This window comes from Podarcis muralis, chromosome 3 (assembly GCF_964188315.1).
Source record: "Podarcis muralis chromosome 3, rPodMur119.hap1.1, whole genome shotgun sequence".
NCBI classification, from domain to species: domain Eukaryota; kingdom Metazoa; phylum Chordata; class Lepidosauria; order Squamata; family Lacertidae; genus Podarcis; species Podarcis muralis.
The window spans coordinates 74,384,628-74,406,162 of NC_135657.1; the positions used below are offsets into that span (position 1 = coordinate 74,384,628).

A 21,535-nucleotide genomic window follows, 5' to 3' on the forward strand; every position below is an offset into this window, starting at 1 on the left:
TCCAATGCCTAACCTACCCACCAATACCACCAAAAAGTTGTGACGATTGCTACGAGGTAGGCGAAAAAACCAAAAAGCCTAATGCCAAATGGAAAAACTCCTACCAGGCCCCCCGGACAACCGGGGCGACCAACCTAAGGTCCATAGCAAGGCCAATGACCTAAGCCTAACTCAAAGGGAGTGGAGGGTGGGTGACTCGCACAGGACGACAAAGAGAAATGAGGCCGGGGAGAGGCTGGCACTGCAGCATAAAGGCTGCTGGACACGCCCCCCCATGGCACCTGGTTGGACGGCCACCGGGGGGGGGGCGTGAGTGCCAGCCAGGTGAGCTGGAGGCAGGGGGCAACGCCCCCTGCTAGGAGCGGTGTTCGGGCTCCCGTCCACAACCACTCCCCTCTCTTTCAGGGAGGAGAGTCTTTACAAACAAGTAAAAATAAACATTTAGTTTGAAACTTTTTAGCTCAGAATGCATTGTAGCTCATCAAGCCTGAAGCTGGTCCAGAGACAAAACTGGACACATAATATGTATCATGTAAACCAGTGGGAAACTAGGGTGCTAGCTGGAGCGTCTCAATCCATGCTGTAGCTGAAATGTATGTGGGAAATAGGGAGAGTTCTGGATTGAAGTGGTAATGGTGGTGAATTGCTAATAGTCTGAAGGGTTGGGTTTATGCAGGGGTGAAGAACATGTGGCTTCAGATGTTGCTGCAGTACAACTCCATCCCCTTTCATTGGCCAAACTGGCTGGAATTGATGGAAGCTGAAGTCCAACAAAAGAGTGCCCCTGATCAGAGGGTGAAATCCATGTTAATAAATGGAGGTACCCAGGACCAGCCCCAGAGATGCTCAAAATCACTGGACATATAAATGTATTTTACCACCAGTAAATGAGGAATAAATATTCAAAATTCTTGGGACTCAAATATAGCTGTTAAAGCAAATGTCATGGAATTGCTTGAGTCAGTCCAATTGTTGATCTGGGTTCATATGTGTTTTGTTAAACTCCCAGTGTATCTTTGCTCCTCTTGTTCCTCATTCTACAACCTTCTTACTTGTTTCCTAGAACAGGAACATAGAAGCTGCCTTATACTGAGTCATACTCTTGATCCAACTAGTTCAGTATTGTCCACATCAAGGATGGGGAACCTGTGGCCTTCCATACGTGGCTGGATTTCAATTCCCGTCTAGCCTAGCTAGCACGGCGAGTGGTCAGGAATGATGGGAACTGTAGTCGAACAACATATGGAGGGCCACAGGTTCTCCACCCCAGCTCTACACTGACCAGCAGTGGCTCTCCAAAGTTTTAGACAGGGATCTTTTCTATCCCTACCTGAAAATGACAGGAATTTAGTCAGGGATGTTTTGCATACTAAGGCTGTACTTCAGATTATAGCCATACATTTTCACCTTCACAAATTATATTTAATTTTGATTTTTAATTTGTTCTAGCTAAGAATAAAAATCCACACCTCATTTTTGTTCACATTGAAAACAAAAACAGGGAAATGTTTGGTGAAATTAAAATGTACAGAGTTTTCCTCAGTTTTTCTAAAAGCAAGCGTTGTGTAACTTCTACTTCAGGAAACATGAAGTTTCTGCTTTGTTCCCATATAATTACTAGGAAACAACTAGTGTTTGAACACTGTTATTAACTGGAGTAAAGATTTCTGTGTAGCACGCTTGATGAAAGTGATACAAACAGTAGAAACATTCTTAATTATTTTAAAGGTTTTTCATATTAAAAGTATGTTGTTCATAACAATAATGAACTGCCATCTTGTTGTTTCAGTCTTAGACATTAAGAACATATACGTAATGTGCCCTAAAAAATTATAGATGATAATTATTAGGGAAACTATTCTTTTCCAGAACAGGCTGTAACATCTGATAATGTTTTAGGTACTTGGAGAATTTGCCTGTTAGAATGTTTCAAAGTATAAAACACACTTAAAATAGAAACAATGTTTACAGAGTTTACAGAGGAATTTTATGGGTGTTTTACTGTTGGGGGGGGGAATCTCTTGGGGGGAAACTATCACATCTAAGCCCTATCAGCGCATAGCAGCCAGGGTGAGAGGTGGGAGACTTTAATTTTTTTTGCCTTTTTGAGGGGGTTCTTCTTCTCCCATTGCAGCCAACTGAAAGAAATTAGCTGCACCACCTCCAGGACTGGCGTAGATAGGGCCATTTTTTGGGGATATATCTGTGGAATGAAGTGGGGTTAGGATTCTGTGGGTCCTCAGCCAAGATGTGCTTGTGGAGTTTTCCATAGGCATACCATATGCTCTTCCCAAAAGGTCTCTCAATCTTCTGTAGCAGATTCTGGTGAAGTGGGGTACTGTCAGGGGAAGAAAGGGGATATTCCATTTGTGCAAACAGAAGTTGTAATTTGGATGCCACAACTTGATATCATCTATGACAGGGGTTGTCAACCTTTTTGATGCAGTGGGCACATTTCAGATTTTCAGAGTACAGTGGGTTACAGTTACAAAATGACTTCCAAGGGGGTTGGGCATAGCACAAAATGGGTGTCAGGGGGTCATGGCAGGACACAAAATTAGAGAAGGTACTGTCATGATGAAGCTTGTCCATATTTGTATTTCTATGTTCTTTGCCTGAAAGTAAATAGCTTGCATCAATATGAGATGTGCCTTTTACCAAGTCTCCACCCCCAATTTTCCTTCTGTGCAAACTGCTGTAATGGTACTAATTTTGTCAAATTATCAGTTTTAATACATTTTTGCTTTAATTTTGGCACAGTAGGTGATCTGCTTTGGGGCTGTGAGATTGAAATTAGGATACAAACAAACAAACAAAAAGGTAACCAGGTCAACCCATAAGGGGGGACGGAACCAAAATACACATTAGGTAATATCGTTATCAGACCAACCAAAATGTCACAAAACATTGTGCAGGTTTTCAAGTTTTTAAGGCAAAAAAAGTTTTCTTTGTTTGAATTTTCTCTCATGTTCCACCTTAAGATGCTTACAAAATACATACATATATGGCTTGAGGAACAGCCTTTTCTTTATGCCCGCCGCCTTATATTTTTTATTATTTAACCTGATGAAGAGTTATTGGGATCCTGAACGCTTACGCATAATTAGTTGCTTACTCTAGCTTGCTTTTGCATGAGATAAAGAACAAGAAAAAAATAAGTGCACTCTAAAAAGTAGATGCTCACGACATTTGTGTTTTCCCCCCAGAAGAATGTTCTTTCCATTCTCTGTTGCCTCACTCCTACTTGACGGGTTAACGTTTATTATCTCTGTCAGCTATAATTACCCTTTAAAGTAGTGTGTGTTAGTTCTTCCCCTTTTTGTTAAATAGATACTGTAGCACCAAGCTTGAAGGAGGTGGTTTATCTCCCATCATAAGAGAACAAGCAAGTTAAATATGTACTCTGAAAATCATTATTCAGTACATGTGGAGATCTCTAAAGTGATAAGATTGTTAAGAGCTTTAATCGTGACTCATGCCTGAACAGCTGGAAGCTGTGCCATTAGTTAGTGCCTGTAGGGAAGGAAATTTCACTCACGGTCTTTCTCCTCAACCATTTTATTTCGCAGTAAATACACATTTGTTGAGCACACCTTCCAACCAGTTTGTGCTTCTGTTGCTGTCAAATCATGTTTTCCAAGAACTTAAAGCGCAGTAGGGTTAACCAGGTGCTCTTCTAGACAGCGCATTTGTTTTCTAATGTGATTGCAAGGCTGAGTGGAATATGCTTGGATGAGCATATCGGGCACCTGTTGAATATCTCTGTAGTTTAGTTATGGTTGACACAGAGTTAATCCCCACTCTCCTCTGTGCATTCTCATGTTGTTAATTTCAAGCTGTGCAAAAGTAGGGAATACCAGCAAAGTTACCTCCTGCGACAGTGACCTGGCATTTTGTTGAATGTGTTGTTGAGCTTTTATCTCCTCCCACCCCAATGTAGCTTTAAACATTGTTTGGAAGCTGTGCACTCCACCTTGTTTAATAGCTCTCTTGAGAGTCTGTAATTTATTACTTTTAAACAGTTAAATTAAGAGATATAAAAGGGGGGATTAGTTAAAACAGCATGTAAAATAGCAGGCAGGCTAAAACTGTTAAAAACAGGCTCCAAATAAATTTACAGTGTTCCTCAGTTAAAAGGCCTGGGTTTTCACCTTGAGTCAACAACTCATAACAGGGTATTGTATAATCTTAATGTCTTGACAGAGAAGGCCCAATCCATGATGGTCATTCTCTTTACCTTACTAGGTTGGGAAGAGTTTTTCCTGATCGGATAAGCCAACTCGTTCATATAGGAACAGGAAGTTCTTGGAAGTATTCAGATCCGAAGTAAAATGTTATAGATTATCCCCTATAAAGTGCAGGGAGAGCTCATGAAGCTGTTTTAGAATTGGTGACCATTGTTCTAAATTTCATGTTGGTTAGGAGCCTAGTTGCTGAGTGTTGGACCAATTGAAGCTTCTGACATGTCTTCAAAGGCAGTCTTAATCTACGATGCATTGCAGTTTATTCTGAACGTTGCCCAAACATGGGTGACAGCAGTGTTCAACACCTTCACTGTCTACTTTGTGCATGGGATGAAGTACAGTGGTCCCTCGGGTTACAAACACCTTGGGTTACAAACACTTCAGATTACAGACCCCGCTAACCCAGAAGTAGTACCTTGGGTTAAGAACTTTCCCTCAGGATGAGAACAGAAATCGCGTGGTGGTGGCACAGCGGCGGCAGCAGGAGGCCCCATTAGCTAAAGTGGTACCTCAGGTTAAGAACGTACCTCTGGAACAAATTAAGTTCATAACCAAAGGTACCACTGTAGACATATGGCGAATGAAAGCTCATGCCTCCATAACTTGGTTAACTAAGGTACCACAGGGTTCTTTATTTTCTTCCCAAACAAAAGTAAATTTTGTTTAGTGGGGAAACATGAATACAGCAACATGCAAAAATAAAAGCAGTGGCCCAGTTTGCATTTCCCAGTAAACTATAGGTTAAAGCAAAACTGATTTGATGTGAATGAAGAGTGGAACCCCCCAAGGCGCTGGTCCCACACTCTTGCTGTGCCTATGATGAAACAAGCCAGAATCTGAACCTGAACTTGTGGTTTGTTTCATGTGTCCTGATGCACATGTATTCATCTGTAGCTTATGAGCTTAAAGGAAGAGTTGTACTAATCCCCCAGTTCTTTGTTGCTGGTTTGTTTTTGTAATCCAAGTGCTTGGTTATTAGTGTAAATCTAAGGAAGGAGAGAGACAGGGATGCTGAGAGAAGCCTTTGGTCATGTCTTGTCACAGTGACAACCGTGGGTGGGTGAATTTTTAAATTTGTTTGCATGGCCAAACATAGTCTTGCATTTGTTCTTTATATTCCAGTTTTAATTTGCCATCTTCACTCTGTTCTCCACTTGATTTTTCTAACAAGTGGGTGTTGTTGCTTGTTGCAGTGGCACAGAGGAGAAACTAGGGTAGATCACTATTTTTGTAACACAAACAGCAGAACTGTTTTCATCTACAATAACAGGACCTGACAATGTTGGCTGTAGGCATAAGATTAGCTGGCAGGTGGCTAATTGGCTTTTCCTGTGTCCTGTCATGATCCAGAAGTGCAACTGCTCGCCAGCCGAGCCTTTTCATAGAAAATGTGATGTTATGTTGCTGCCAGAATCAACAGCGGAATGAAGGAAATAAGCAGCTATTGGACACTTCATGGCTGACATTAAGGTCCCACAGAACCTTGTTCAAAGGAAATACGTATTGGACCACAGGGCTTTTGAGTTGGTTAATATATTATCAAATCCTCTCAATTATGTGATTGACTATAGGAGATCCAGGTTTAAACTGCTTCTTAGCTGCAGAATTCTGGAATAGGTGGATATTGTTGTGGTCCAGCAAAGAAATTCTTAACTATTAGCAAATTTTGAAGAATAGATTGACTCTGGATTTTTTCAGAACATTTCAGCAGATCAACGGATGGTAAAAACAAATGCAACTCTGAGTAGAGGAACAATAAACTCCACAAACAGGCGAGCTCCTTGCATTCTGTGACCTCCAGGGATATTAGATTTAAACCCAATGCTTTTGAGGCACAAACCTAACGTACCACCACAGGTTAGCTGGCAACTAGGTATCAGTGAGAATATTCACTCCTTTGTATTTCATATTCAAAGTGTGACTTGAAGGGACAAATACAAGCTGGGATAAAATATCTCACAACCATCATAAATCATCTTCCCAAAACCTATTTTAATAAGTGGATGTTACACAGCAATCTAGAATTCTGCTGCTAAACCTTTTAAAAGAGTCAACTCATAAGAACTGGCAGCATCATACCCATTAATCAATGCACAATTATACTGTCCCAATTCTTTTTCTTTAGCCATAAAAGTCCAAATGGGCAAGCTGTCCAGGGAAAGAACAAACTTAATGGCAAATTAAAGCCATCACAAAGTTCAATTCTCTTCTCCATTTTGCTTGTTTATATTATTTTGTTAGGTAAACATGTTGTTCAAGAGCAATTAATTCTTATCAAATCAAGCAAGAGTCATAAGTAACAATGAATTTGGGAATACATGACAAGTGGGAAAGTTTTCATTGAGAAAGGGAAGCCTCTAATCAGATTAATGTCTAACTTTTAAAATATGCAAATTCCAGGTGTGAGGCAAGGAAATGCTTAAGTCTATTCCATCTCCCTGTTCAGCTCAGTCATGTGACCTAGGGTTCAAGTCTCAAAACTCAGGCCCATACTCACCTGCTGGTTTAGGTGTTAGTAGCCCTTTCAGAGGCTTCTGAACAGCGTTTGGAATGGGATAACTTACACTAATGTTAAGTTATGCTGGCTTCCGGTAGTTAGAATTGCTCTGTAAATTGGTTCAGGACAGACAAGAAATTTTATAACTGACATGTAGAATTCTTTGGCATAAGGAGTAAAAATAGCTCCTGTTATAGTTAGATTTCAAAAATAAGTAGACATATTCATCCCTCACAATGGAAAAGAATAACAACATTTTTACCTTTCAGCTTTTTGCATTTGCAGCATGGTGACCCCTGCCTTTTCTTACACAGAAAACTAGATCAGAACTACCCGTTTGTCAGATCTGAGTTTGGCAATTCAGGTCGTTTTGAAACAGCTGCAAAGGGGCCGGCTAATTAAATGGGGTGCAGCAGAAAAAGCGAAATATTTTCTGGACTTCCACTAAACGTTACTTTTTACCTCTTCCAGTTCCTGTAGCCATCCAGATACATTTATTGCATTGTGAGGGAAAGTGACTGGTGGAGGGGAGGGGATGGGGTTGCAGGGGGGAAGTGGTGAAAGGGTTAACCCTTGCCTATTTTCCCATTGCTGCAAACTGATCAATTGCAAACAGGCAAGAATAGAGACTTGGGTTCCTGAGCAGTGATCTGCATCTGAAGGCGTGTTGCTCAAACAGACTATTCTTTAGGTTGATTTCATAAATTGTGGTTCCTTCTCTTTCCTCATGCCACCATCTCTTAGAAGTACATGTTTGAAGAGCTTTCCAAGATCGTTTCATTCTTTCTGGGCTTTGATTTCTTGTTCCTGCCGTCTTTTAGGAGTAGTGACTTGACAGACTGCCAGCCCATCTTGAAAAATCTGTCGCCGCGCACTCCTACTACTTTTCCTCCTCTGCCTGGTGTAACCATTATTTTTTTAAAAAAAATTCAAAGCATGTCGGTAGCAATTCTTCTCCTGGAAACTGTTTCTGCCCTTCTCTTTTTCTTCTACACTTATGAATTGATCACACCTGGAATAGAAAACCTTAAGATGACTTTGACTTTTCACGTGGCGAGTTTCTGAGAACTGCTGTAGAAACAAAGGGGACACATTTTTCATTCCCAAGCCTGACCCCAGTTAGCATGATTATGAAATTACTAAAAAAAATAGATTGCATATATTAACACGTATAATCTTGCACAGCAGCTGTAGAATACTTATGCTAGGTGAAATAAATGATCTGTCTAGTTCAACATTCTCTCTGGTATCTGTGGCCAACCTAATGTGCCAGGAAACTTGCAAGTCCCACATCTCTGTGCCCTGTTATCTGATTGTCAGGAATATACTACGTGAATATGTCCTTCATGAATTTACCATCTCATTTAAAAAAAAAAAATTAAAAATGGGACATGGGTGGCTCTGTGGGCTAAACCACAGAGCCTAGGGCTTGCTGATCAGAAGGTTGGCAGTTCGAATCCCCGTGACAGGGTGAGCTCCTGTTGCTCGGTCCCTGCTCCTGCCAACCTAGCAATTCGAAAGCACGTCGAAGAAGCAAGTAGATAAATAGGTACCTCTCCGACAGGAAGGTAAACGGCGTTTCCGTGCGCTGCTCTGGTTTGCCAGAAGCGGCTTAGTCATGCTGGCCACATGATCCGGAAGCTGTATGCCATCTCCCTCGGCCAATAAAGTGAGATGAGCGCCGCAACCCCAGAGTCGGTCACGACTGGACCTAATGGTCGGGGGTCCCTTTACGTTTACCTAAAAAAAAATATTGACGTAAGTGATGTGTTAATATTCTGTGGTAGTAGGTTTCATAGGTTTATTGTGCATTCCTGTGAGGAAATCTTAAAACTGCTTTGTTTTTGTTTTACTGTATAAAATGAAATAATAATTTCCATCCTCTCTGCTCCCTGTATACTTAAAAGTCCTGATGTTATTTGTACAGAAGATGCTTGATCTCTGTAATCATTTCAATTGCTTTTTAACATTTGCCTCTCTTACTATACATTCCTGACTGTGGTGGGGAGCCTGTGGCCCACCACAGGTTGCTGAACCTCAGTTGTGATTGGTCCCAGCTCCCATATCCATTGCCAGGGAGGATGGGAATTGTGTGCCAGCAGGAACTGGAGGACCACAGGTTCCCCCTACCCGCTTCAAACACAACTTGAGGCAACTTCTGGATGCACTGCTCTCACTTGAGGCTTAAGTGGTCTTGGTGGCATGGAGTGCCTTCCATTGGCTTCAACTGTTAGTCCAGTTATGTCCTATCTAGACAGGGATAGCCTATTTTCTATCATCTATCCTCTGGTAACCTCTACGTTAGATTACTGCAGCAAGTTACACATGGGGCTGCCTCTAAAGCCATTGTGAGAGCCAGTATGGTGTAGTGGTTAGGATTGGTAGACTCGTAATCTGGGGAACCGGGTTAATGTCTCTGCTCCTCCACATGCAGCTGCTGGGTGACCTTGGGCTAGTCACAATTCTCTGAAGTCTCTCAGCCCCACTCACCTCACAGAGTGTTTGTTGTGGGGGAGGAAGGGAAAGGAGAATGTTAACCGCTTTGAGACTACTTCAGGTAGTGATAAAGCGGGATATCAAATCCGAACTCCTCTTCTAAAGGCAGTTTGGTGCAGAATGGTGCAGAATCGCTGCCAGGTTGCTGAACGGGGCAAGACAGTTTGGGCATACAATGCCAATCCTGGCCTGATTGCACTGGCTGCCAAATAGTTTCTGGGTCCTATTTAAAGTGCTTGTTTTGACCTATAAAGCCTTAAATGTGTCAAGACTGCAATAACTCTCTCCAGATGAACTGACCCAGACCCTGCAATAATAATCTGAGGCCCTTCTTCATGTGCCTCCTCCACAAGAGGTCCAGAGAGTGGCAACACAAGAATGTGTCTTTTCTGTGGTGGCTCTCCCTTTGCGGAATGCTCTCCCCAGGGAGGCTCGCCTGGTGCCTTTGTTACATATTTTTAGGTGTCGGGCAAAAACTTTCCTAATATGCCTAGATTAAAATGTGAAGTGCTGGATGGAAGAAAAATTAGTAAGGAAAGATAGTAAGAATGTGTCGATGATTTGAGAAGGTTGTAGAATGCAAAGATTATTGTAAATTGTATAATGTGGAGGAAATCGAGTGGGGGCGGAGGGAAGTGGAAGGAAGGAGAAAATAATAATATGATGGATTGAGGAAACAGAAATGTAGATGTATGGGGGGATGGGGAGGAAATGGTGTTGGCTTTGGTATATCTGTATTGTAAAGTAATATGTGAAAACCAATAAAAAAGAAAAGAAAAGAAACAAAACCTCAAACCGGGGGAAAATTTTTTCCTCTTCTCCCAGGCTATGACTAATTTAAAAAATCTGTGGCCTTTTAAACCGGGGGGGGGGGGGGGGGGATTGTTTTTGTTTGTTACTATGGTTTGTGTTTTTTGTGTTTTTATATTGAAATCCATCCCATGATCCTTGGTTGAAAGGTGGTGTAGAAATATAATAAGTAATCATATTCCATTGATATGGGCTAACCAGCATTGTGCATAGCATTCTTATAACGTTACTTGCTTATAGATTGCCTAAAATGAACTGTTATCAGTCCGTATCAAGGAGTGCAAAGCCACAAGATATATGCTGTTAGAAGAAAAAAGTTGATTGCAAAGTGGGAGGGAAAATAAGTAATGGTCTGTTTGATTTGGTCAAAGTGGTAGACTGTAATCTTAGCTGAACTTGAAAGGAGATGAAGTGTGACTAAGGGAAAAGTTGTGAGAAATGTTTATTTTTAGTAGTGAAGTGGAAAGAAAGTTGGCAGGTGATGACAACTAAGAGGACCTGAGGAGCAAAAAAGTGAAGAAGGGAATGGATAAATGTGAAACTATGCTTTTCAGTTAGTTGAATGTTAGGTGTGATGTAGTCTAGGGATAGAAACTGGGGCCCTCCAGATGTTGTTGTGACTACAGCTGAAGACCTTTATTTGAGCGAGCAATTAAAGTAATTTCTGCTTTTATAGTTTGTTTTTAACTTTTTTTTATCTTGATTGCATTTGTTGACCTTGATATAAACCAAATAGAATCAATTGCATGTAAGAAATACATAAATAGTCAAAATAAATAAAAGTTGGACAAATAATATAACTCTCATAATCCCTGGCTGTTGGCTATGGGTGGGGCTGATGGGAGCCAGGAGTCCAGTATCATTTAGAGGGCCATTGGTTCTCCACCCTGGTGTAGTTCATAACGATGAACTGGACATATTAAAGTTAGAGAGAATTGTACACTTTAGTCCTTGTCAACAGCAACTGTTTTAATCATTTAGTTGAATGCTTCTTTTCTTTTCTGGACTTTTATTGCAGATTGGGCAACTTGCTTTCAAGGGCATGAAAAGGTTAAATCGAATCCAGTCCATAGTTTTTGAAACTGCCTACAATACAAATGAAAACATGCTAATCTGTGCGCCCACTGGGGCTGGAAAGACTAACATTGCCATGTTAACAGTTTTGCATGAAATCCGTCAGCATGTTCAGCAAGGAGTCATCAAAAAGGACGAGTTTAAGGTAGGAATTTAATGAACTGCAGGACAGCTTTATAACTTGTAAGATAAAGCCCATTATAGAGTTGTGCACATTTATATGGATTCAAGAAGTTTTCAAGGACATTGTGTTTTCCCCAAGTCACACGGAGATGGAGCCTGTTGATTTACTTCATCTCTGTTATGTAATTCCTTTTTCTGTTCTGAAAATCTTATTACCCATGTGAAAAGCTTTGAAAATATATTTAGCTTTGATGCAGAACCAATTTTCAAAATGATAAGCCCGTGTAAACAAAATCTATTGTCTTTTAAAAAGCTGCACACTTATCCAGCACTGATAACCACTTTCCATATACTACTATTAAGTTTTTCCCCCGTTGCTGTAAGTGCTAGGTATAATATTTCACAATAAATTGTGATTTGTATCAGTTGCTGCAAAACCAACAGTCTTGTACACTTTGCTCATTTATCAAACTGGTGTCCTTTTTGGTACAGATTGTTTATGTTGCTCCTATGAAGGCATTGGCAGCTGAGATGACAAATTACTTCAGTAAGCGGCTGGAGCCACTAGGCATCACAGTGAAAGAGCTGACTGGTGATATGCAGTTGTCGAAAAGTGAGATTCTACGAACCCAGGTATGCTACATGACAAACATAAATATATTGATGGATGCAAGCAAGCAAGCAAGCAAGCAGTAGTGTATAAATGTGCTTTAACAAAACAATGAAATATTCTTGATTCATGAATTAAAGCAGTGATTTTTCAAACTTACTGCCATCAGGTTAGCTTTTCTGCAATGCTACCTGCTGCAGAAGATGGTGGGACACATTCTAAGCTGCCTTGAAAGTCCATGCATAGAGGGAAACATTTGTGGAATATCTGAAAAGTTTTTGTATACATTTAAGCTCGTTAGCAGGATTTACGTAAAGCAAGAAGTTAAATGCAACGTTAAAGAAAAATCAGGAAATAGCTAATAAATCGAACAACGTAGGAAACACAGTGTTAAAAATGATAAGAAACTGCAAAAGGGGTGGAGTCAAAATAGATATGTTTATTGGGAAGTTTTGTATTTGTATGTCTCTGGGGGAAAAATCCAAAATTGGAAAATAAAATTTATAAAAAAGAAAAAAGAAAGTCCATGCATAGTGGACTTTGCAGAAAAGAAAAAAGAAAGTCCATGCATAGTGCTAGTCAAGCCTTTTGCGTTTCACCAGTGCCTTGAATGAGCAGAGATCACACACGCCACTCCGCTGTATGCATGCTTTCAAATGGCAAGGCATAAACAGTAGTGATGAAGAAATAAGTCATCCAGTGAAACTTGTTCTTATTTACTGATACTTTTATTGGGAAACCAACTCCATATGAACTTCCAAATGGCCCTAGCGTCTCTTGGATGACTCTGAAAAACTGTTTTATGCCATGGCACCAGTATCGGTGCTCTTACCGCTTGCAGATCTGAGAGAGAAGCGAATGGATCTAGTGATACACAAATGGAGCTTTCAGCTTCTGTGTAAGCATAAGAAGAGCCCTGATGGATCAAGCCAAAGGCCCACATAGCCCGGCTTGCTTTTCTCATAGTGCTCAACCAAATACCTATAGGAAACTCACAGGCAGGACCTGAGCACAGGCTCCCCATTTGTGTTCCCTAGGAACTGATGTTCAGAAGCATGCTGCTTCCAACCAGTGAGGCAGCCATTTGTGGCTAGTAGCCATTGAGAGCTGTTAAAGGGACCCCTGACCGTTAGGTCCAGTCGTGGCTGACTCTGGGGTTGCAGCGCTCATCTCGCTTTATTGGCCAAGGGAGCTGGCGTACAGCTTGCGGGTCATGTGGCCAGCATGACTAAGCCACTTCTGGCAAACCAGAGCCGCGCACGGAAACGCCGTTTTCCTTCCCGACGGAGCGGTACCTATTTATCTACTTGCACTTTGATGTGCTTTCAAACTGCTAGGTTGGCAGGAGCAGGGACCGAGCAACGGGAGCTCACCCCATCGCAGGGATTCGAACCTCTGACCTTCTGATCAGCAAGTCCTAGGCTCTGTGGTTTAACCCACAGCGCCACCCGCGTCCCATCCATTGATTATCCTTCGTGAATTTGTCTGATCCTCATTTAAAGCCATTGCAGTTGACGACCATTACTGCCTCTTGTAGTGGTGAATCCCATAGTTGAGCTTTGCGCTGTGTGAAAAAGTACTGAATCTTTCAACACTGAGCTTCATGGGATGTCCAAGAGTTCATGCTGAAAGCATGTCTAAATCATCATCATCATCATCATCTTAGCACTCTGGCTGAAAGTGAGACAGGAAAGAGCTTGTTAGATTTCACCAAAGAGGGTTTTGCAAAACTGTGACACCATCTCTGAGAAGACCCTAAGTATCACCTGAGTTTTTAATCAGTGACAGGACAGAGAGCAGAAACTCATTTTAAGATGTGGGCCAGTTTATTTGGGTGATGTCAGTCATGTTAGTCATAAGGAGCACTGTGCTGTTATGTATACCCTGCTCTTAACTCTCTGCAGCCTTTCTGTTTCTTTCCTTCAAACAGATACTGAATTGTTATCTAACTATTTGTGTACAGGTCAACTTGCAACTTGCATATAGTTAACTTACTCAATCCCAGCTTTACATGTTTGGCAGCTGGCCAGCTGAAATCGCACAAATTAAACACACACGTTGTCGACAACCTACCCACCCCAGCCTCCATATGCAACTTAGGGATTTAATGCTGACCTAGCTAAAGGAGTTTTGTAAGGATTGTTGCAACGGAACTGTGTATTTGAAGCACTTAAGTGTTTTCAAAATGTCTCTTATCTTTTTTTACCCCAGCTCTGATTTCTAGCCCTAAACCAGAAACTCTAGGCTCAGATGTAGGGGCTTGGATGGACACACAGAGCTCTAGCAGGAAGAGCCCAATTCCAGTAACTGGAAAAGTGCCACATGCAGTGGATACGTGGGTGCACAAAAAATCTATTATGGTGAACAGACACTTTAAGTCAGTGTGGCTGCCTTTGTTCACTCACAGTTCTTTGTGCACAGCAGAACCCAGCAGGGACTGTCTGTTTACATATTGTCTCCCCACATACTAGAAAAGGTGGAGAGTGGGCGAATTAGTTTCCTGAAGCTCCTTTATAGAGGTTTTCTGTAAAGATCTGAGCAGCATTAATGTCTATTTTAACCAGATTTGTGGTAAGCACACTTGTGAGACAGATGTTGATGTGGTTTATTATGTTAGGTAATGTTTGAAACTCTGAGACAGAGACGTTAATAAATCCATAATGAGAGTCGGTAGCACAACTCCTACATATAACTGGTTTATTACTTTGCGAAAATACAACTTGTTTATGTAAGCTAATATTTCAGTGAAGTGGGCACTTTTCCAGTTACGCGTGCAGTGTTGCTTTTCTGGAATGGCGAAATAGCTTGGAGGGGGCAAGCAGATTGCCATTTCAGAGATTAGTAGATGGATTGCTTTTGTGATGACAGTGCAGTAGAAAGAAGTGAAGCAGACAACGGACGTGTCACAGCTGAACAGAGCAAGTAGCCCTGAGGGTGGCAAATGATATCAGGACTTTTTGAGCTGTATGGATTAGCACCCTGATGGGTTTGCCCGCTGATGGACTTCAGACACTTCAGCTATGATGGCTTTTCTGTCCAGTGGCAAATGATCCTGACAAGAGAGGGAACAATGCAGTTTTTCCCTTCAAGGGGAGGGCGACAACCAGCTTTAGGTAAGCAAAAGTGTGTGGGGAAGGGCTAGAATTCCTCACTTCTGAGGTGTCTTCCTGCCTTCGTCAGAGAGAACAGTTTTTGGCACAGCTCCCATTTTTGTTTGGCCTGTTTTTTGGCATAGGCTTATCTGCCTATGCAGATGGGATATCATCGCCAAACTTGACAGGTGGGCTTCCACAGATGTGCACAGCAGTTTCCTATAATGTTTGAGTGTCAGGTGCCATTTTGAACCAAGATGGCGGACCAAAGGTGACTCTTGATTTTACCTGATTTTTGACGTGATTGGTTCAAACTCACAAAGTGCACTACCCACTTAAAAATCACATTTTTTTCTGTTTTTAAGGATACTATGCAGGGCTGGGCACTCCCTGCTAGTATATAATGTAACACTAAGGGTATTTTTGTGGCACTTTAAAGTCTAACACATGTATTATAACTTAAACTGAAACAGACAAACATGGCTTCACTTCTGGAAATACAATAATTGTGATTATAATAATTCTATTATTTATTTTACTTTTAGTTATTAAGCATGTGTGACAAAATCTCTGTATTTTCAGTCAGTATAGTCTCCATTTGGAATTGCTAATTACTCAGGTTGTTGGTTGCCCAGCTGCTGTTCTGCTCACTCTGACATTCCTTCTCCTGATGACTGCTGCTTCACTTGCAATTTTTAAAGGGCCATTGGTTCCTAAATGCTACACGAGATGGAGCCAGATATGTGTATCCTCCCATGGCTCACCTCTTCTTTAATTCATACTCTGTGATTCCTCACCCCTTTTCTACCTACCACCTGGCAGTAAAAATAATAATAAAATACTGATTTTTTTTTAATGGCGGAATGAAAGAGAGAAGCTCAGTACCACTGATGTGCAGCCTTCATAACTGGGTGATACGCCGAACAGACACTTTGTGGAGTCTGTGGATATCCTTTTCTAGTATTAAAGGTCTGTTTTAATTAAAATACTATAGACATATATCACACATATTCACACACTCCCACAAACACACATACCAAAAAACCATTCCGCACATCAGCATCACAATTCTGCTCTGTCATAGTGAGGACAGTACAACTGGGGTGGCCTGGTTTCTTAATGTTTGCTGTTTCTAGGACTAGCTTATATTTTTTTTTACATGTGAGACCTTTTGGAATAATGGCTTTTGAACACAAATAGGAGCAGCTGGAATCACAGGAGGTCCTCTGAAGACCCCGACATTACCAAGAAAAGTTCCCCATTAAAAAATGTTACATCTGAAAAGAAAAAGCAGTTGTTATAATACTTGTATTTTCTTCCATCATAACTAGATGGAGAAAAACCCCAATGCTGAGCATTTTGCACACCCACAGAGCTTCGGGATCAGAATATTTGCCTTTGATCGACATTTGGGCAGGGACCTGTAGCAATACCAGAATACATCAAGAAGCTATTGCTAATAAAGAGGAAGCCTTGTTCCTTTGCTGATAAATCTCTTGCAGCATTTCTCAGTGGCACAGCTATGCTGAAAGTAATTTCTTTTATTCACAAGGTAGAAAGGCATGCCCTATTTAAAATTAGATTCTTGTCCCCCCCCTTAAACGAACTACAAATGGAAATATAAAAATGTCTGTGTCTTTTTTCAAATGTAGCACAATGTACCCAAAGGTTGGTAGTGGTGTTCAAGGCTGAAGATACTTAGGAAAAACGTCTAGCTCTCCATAGGGAGCTGAACATCCTGTTCATATGCAATCATTTTTATAATCTGAAGTCTTCCTTATTTCACACTGTGTTCTCCTTTTATGGATTCATCTTTATAGTAGAGTGGTTTATGTGCCCCAGAATAAAGTGTTACATCCCACTTGATTGTGTATTTTGGGAGGAATTCAGCAGTGCTCTTATGAACCTTCCATCTGTCCAAGCATTGCAGCTTGCCAGATAGAATGATCCCTTCTCTCCTCCCCCTGCATGATGTTCTGGAGGTTCTTCCGGGCCCCCTGTTGGCTATTTCAGGGGGTGAGGGGGAGGACGGCATGAAAGTCCCATTGTGCAAGCAGACCCAGCATGCCTAATGCTCATGGAACACATAGGGGGAATCCTGCCCCCAGTCTTTAGGGCAGAACTCCAACACTAGCTACTCCCTTGCCCATCCCATCTTCTCACAAAGCTTCTACCAGATGTCATTCAGACCACAACATCTAAACATTTTTATGCTTGATTCATTGCACAAAGAGCTTGAGGCAGGATTCAGCTAGTTCTTCCATGCACAAAATGAAGTCTGCTTGCACAACCTAACTCCCCCCCCCCCAAAAAAAAATCTGTTCTGGGGGTTTGAGGGGAAACCCAGAACAGTTTTAGGTGGTGTGAGGGGCAAGAGAAGGAGGAAGTCTTATTGTGTGACTGGACCTCATTCCCCACACTCATGCCCCACTTAGCACTGTGCTGAGTTCTACCCTCTGCATGCACCCTTTGTGGGTTTTCTGTATCACTTTGTCATATGGAATACCGTTATACCTGGGCAGCTAAGTGGTAGAGCGCATGCATTCCGTTGCAGCCAGTCCCAGGTACAGTCCATGGTTTCTCAAGGCAAAAGGATTGACTAGAACTTGGAGAACCACTGACAGTCCTAACAGGCAGTACAGTGGTACCTCGGGTTACAAACGTTTCAGGTTACAGACTCCACTAACCCAGAAATAGTACTTTGGGTTAAGAACTTTGCTTCAGGATGAGAACAGAAATTGTGCGGCAGCAGGAGGCCCCATTAGCTAAAGTGGTACCTCAGGTTAAGAACAGTTTCAGGTTAAGAACAGACCTCCAGGATGAATTACGTTCTTAACCTGAGGTACCACTGTACTGGTTTCGATGGACAGGTAGACAGGCCTAATATAAGGCAGCTTTCAAGGTTCCTGCTTGTGACACACTAACAGGTGATGATGGCAGATTACTAGTTACCAACGTATTCAAGTAAGCACTTTGCAAAACAATCATCTGTACCATTCTGCAAGCATGCTCATTCTCCTGATTAGCGCTTTGTAACATGCAACTACTTTCTAATGCTGCTCAAACCCCAGCTAGACTGTGTGTTAGATTTTTGGCCACAACTGCATTCCTCCTCCTTTTAAATGGCAGCCAAGGGGTCCTAATTTCGGCTGGGACAATAGAGGGGAGGGAGGTGATTTGTACAAAGAAATGTGAACGTTCAGTAAGTGCTAAATAAGAGCAGAGTACGGTGCCTTGAATTTTGGGAAAGGTAGTACAGTATTTTTTGCTCTATAAGACTCACTTTTTTCCTCCTAAAAAGTAAGGGGAAATGTGTGTGCATCTTATGGAGCGAATGCAGGCTGTGCAGCTATCCCAGAAGCCAGACCAGCGAAAGGGATCGCTGCCTTTGCTGCACAGCGATCCCTCTTGCTGTTCTGGCTTCTGGGATTCAGAATTTTTTTTTCTTGTTTTCCTTCTTCAAAAACTAGGTGCGTTTTATGGTCTGGTGTGTCTTATAGAGCGAAAAATACGGTATATATTTTATTATTTTTAAATTACTAATGGTAATTTAAATCTAATATTGCCAAAAAATGACTTTCCTTTTTTAAAGTATGTTGATTTCATTCTGCCTCCTTTCATTGTGAACCCTATCCTACTTTTTAAATGACAAAATTGTTTAATCCCCTTTTAGAATAAAGGCTTTTTTATTTCAAAACTATATATGTTCTGGTTGATTGAAGCAGGCTTTTTGCTTAGAAGATTTAGTTTCAAGTATGCACACTCTTCCATTTATTTTACTCACTGTCTGAAAAAAACCAGTGCTGGTAGGCCTAAAAATGAAATAGTTAAATTAATAGCTACGTTGAGGTTTATTGTTGTACAACTTTAAAGGGCTAACATAAAAAGAAGAAATAATGTTTTTCTTTGGATCCCTCATCAATCCAAAACAGTTGAGCACGCTGAAAAGGTTATTTACTGCTTGTTGCTTATGTGTTTTCATGGACTGGTCCAACAGTGTCACCTGCAGGTGAACAAAATGTGTTTCTTAATTCTTGTAGTTGTTAATCCAATATATGATGCTGTAGAAGAGCTAATGTTTTGTAAAATAAAAAAAGGTGAAATGTTTTACTTTTCAATTCAGTATAGCCCAAGCTAGCAATGTTTTTGTCTACAAACCTTTCATCCACCTTTTCTTCATCTCCACGTTGGTTAAAAGAATGTTTATAGTGAATTCAGGGTGAATTTCAAATAAAGCACACAGTACATTAGATTAAGTTAGTGACACTTCCCCGAAATCAGGAATGAGGAATGTGTGGTCTTCTGAATATTTCTGTACTACGTCTGTCACCCTCATTACTGGCCATGCTGACTGCAGCTGATGATTGCTGGAAGTCCAACATCATCTGAATAGCTCCCCATCCCTGCTCTGAAAGTTTACCTAGTCAGTTTTAGATGTGATTTAATATTTGTAAAACGTGATGATAACACACTAATAGTCTTGTATTAATTCATGCAGGCAAACATTTTGTAGTGACATTTCATCATCCGATAAGTATTTTTTATTTTTAAAATCTTATTAAATGTTTATATTAATGCAAAATCAAAATCTGTTAAGGTTATTTTTTTCAGAGTCAGGCTTCATAAATGGAAAGAGAACCTTTAGGAAGATGCTGGGAAAACCTTTTGCTTCAAAATTCACGATTCTATTATCTCTGGCTTACAAATGGTCCTTGTCATGCTTTTTGCATGGTGCTGCTGTAGGATTGCTGCAGGATTTGGGAAATCAGAGCGGTGATTTCCTATTGCCCTCCACAACACAGCATTGAGACTGCAGATGTCAACCACTGGCAATGCTTTGAATAAGCTATTTAGCAAGTGCACCTGCCTCACAAAGTTTTAAAATGTTTTTCACTTTGAAGCCTTTTCTCTTGTAACTGCTTACTATCTCAAACTTCAATTTGAATTTCTAAAGCCTGTTCTGCTTTCCACATAAAAAAGAGAGAGACCTTGCCCCAAGAGGGTGCGTCATCTGGTGGGAAATGAAGCAGAAGAGCAAGATGAGAAGAGGCATAGCAGACCACCTGTCCTGTGGACTAAAAGATGCTCATTCTGGCGATCATTTGCAGAGTCGCACCAAAGCGGCTTCCAGTTCAGTGCTCTGGGTGCTAGTGGAAAGCATTTAAAGGCAGAATTCCTTTTTCCTCCTTGAAAAGTAGCAATAACAAGAATAACTAGCTGCCCTCCTTGCAATGTTTTGCCAGATATGATTGCAATTAGTGCTTGTTTAATAAATGGCCAACTTGTTACTACTTGACTTATTAATAATATTTTTACAGAGACAGATGTGGAAGACCTAACAGTACAGCTGCAGGGCTTTCTATGCTCATATGTTAACTGCTTAGTATATGGTATACTGACTGCTGTGGCAAAGTGGTGATAGTGTATGCAACTTCATGCCAGAATTACAACATTACATTATTTGTTTTTTCAGGCAAACACTGGGTATAATGATCTGTATCATTTTAAACTGCTATAACAATAAAGCTTTACTAATTTCCCTTTATATAATTGCTTTGTGAATCTGTTAATGCTTGATTGCATTAGGGTTTTTTAAAAATCTCACCAAATGATGACCCTTTTTACTGTGCGTTGAGTGCAAATATGATTTTTACAACATACTGTTCATAAAACAAATAGGACCCACTTATGAGAAATATTTCATTACTTGTATTAATAACTTTAAACATTGTAGAATTCCCAGAGTTGGTTATTGATTTTTTTTTACTTTTGCAAGATTTAATAGCTTCTCATAAAACCCTTTTGTGCAAAGAAATCCACATATCTGTAAAACTACTGTATAACTCTTTTGTGCTCCCCCCATACAAAAAGCACTATAAATTTAAAAGGATAGAAAAGCAGTCTTTATAGGTAATGCAAATGATGCATTAAGCTAGATTCTTTTCCTAGGCTACAATTTAAAAGTACTCTGAAGTCCAATTATCTTTGATTTAGCTGTAAAGATTTCAGAATAACAGCTGTGCTTGTTGAGTGAATATTCTTGAGCAGAGAAATGGATTTGAATGGTGAGAAATGTGGAGAGTAGGGGAGGGATGGCAAAATGGAAGTGGAGGAACACAGTAATGCTTGCTTTCTTTTTGTTCTTTTTCTAAAAAACAAAAACATTCTGTCTTTTAGTGTGATGATTATATAGAATAAGAAACAACACTGAGGAATCCAATAGTACTTAACATTTAATCTAAAAGCAGAAATGAAGAACAAATTGGGTATTATATATATAACCATAGTATCAGTGCATGCAAAATGACTTTATAACAGTTTAGTGTACTGGGCTTTCTTTTGAAATTCATGCAGAATAATTTTGTTTGCCAATTCAGTAGCCATCAGATTGAATTTACTTCAGCTGCTTAATTGAAACGCACAAATCAATCTTTACATCTCAGATGCTAAAAGCCTTAAAAGTAAAACGCTGTTGTTCCCAGCGTGATTTTAGTCCCTGTTTGACCAACTTGCAGGTAGGGAAATCAGCAATCTTTTAATTTTGATTTCTGCTTTTAAGTTAGAAATGTGTGCAATCTTTACATGATGG

General features: G+C 40.6%; 1 protein-coding gene across 2 annotated transcripts in view; it reads left to right on the plus strand.

Annotated features, from left to right (window-relative positions):
* ASCC3 (activating signal cointegrator 1 complex subunit 3) overlaps window positions 1-21,535 on the plus strand; it is a 205,333-nt gene that overhangs the window by 36,930 nt on the left and 146,868 nt on the right. For both annotated transcript variants that reach the window (XM_077926143.1, XM_028723051.2), the window contains 2 exons: window positions 11,066-11,266; window positions 11,737-11,877. In XM_077926143.1, coding sequence (XP_077782269.1) covers window positions 11,066-11,266; window positions 11,737-11,877 — 342 coding nt within the window. The remainder of the gene's footprint in view (window positions 1-11,065; window positions 11,267-11,736; window positions 11,878-21,535) is intronic.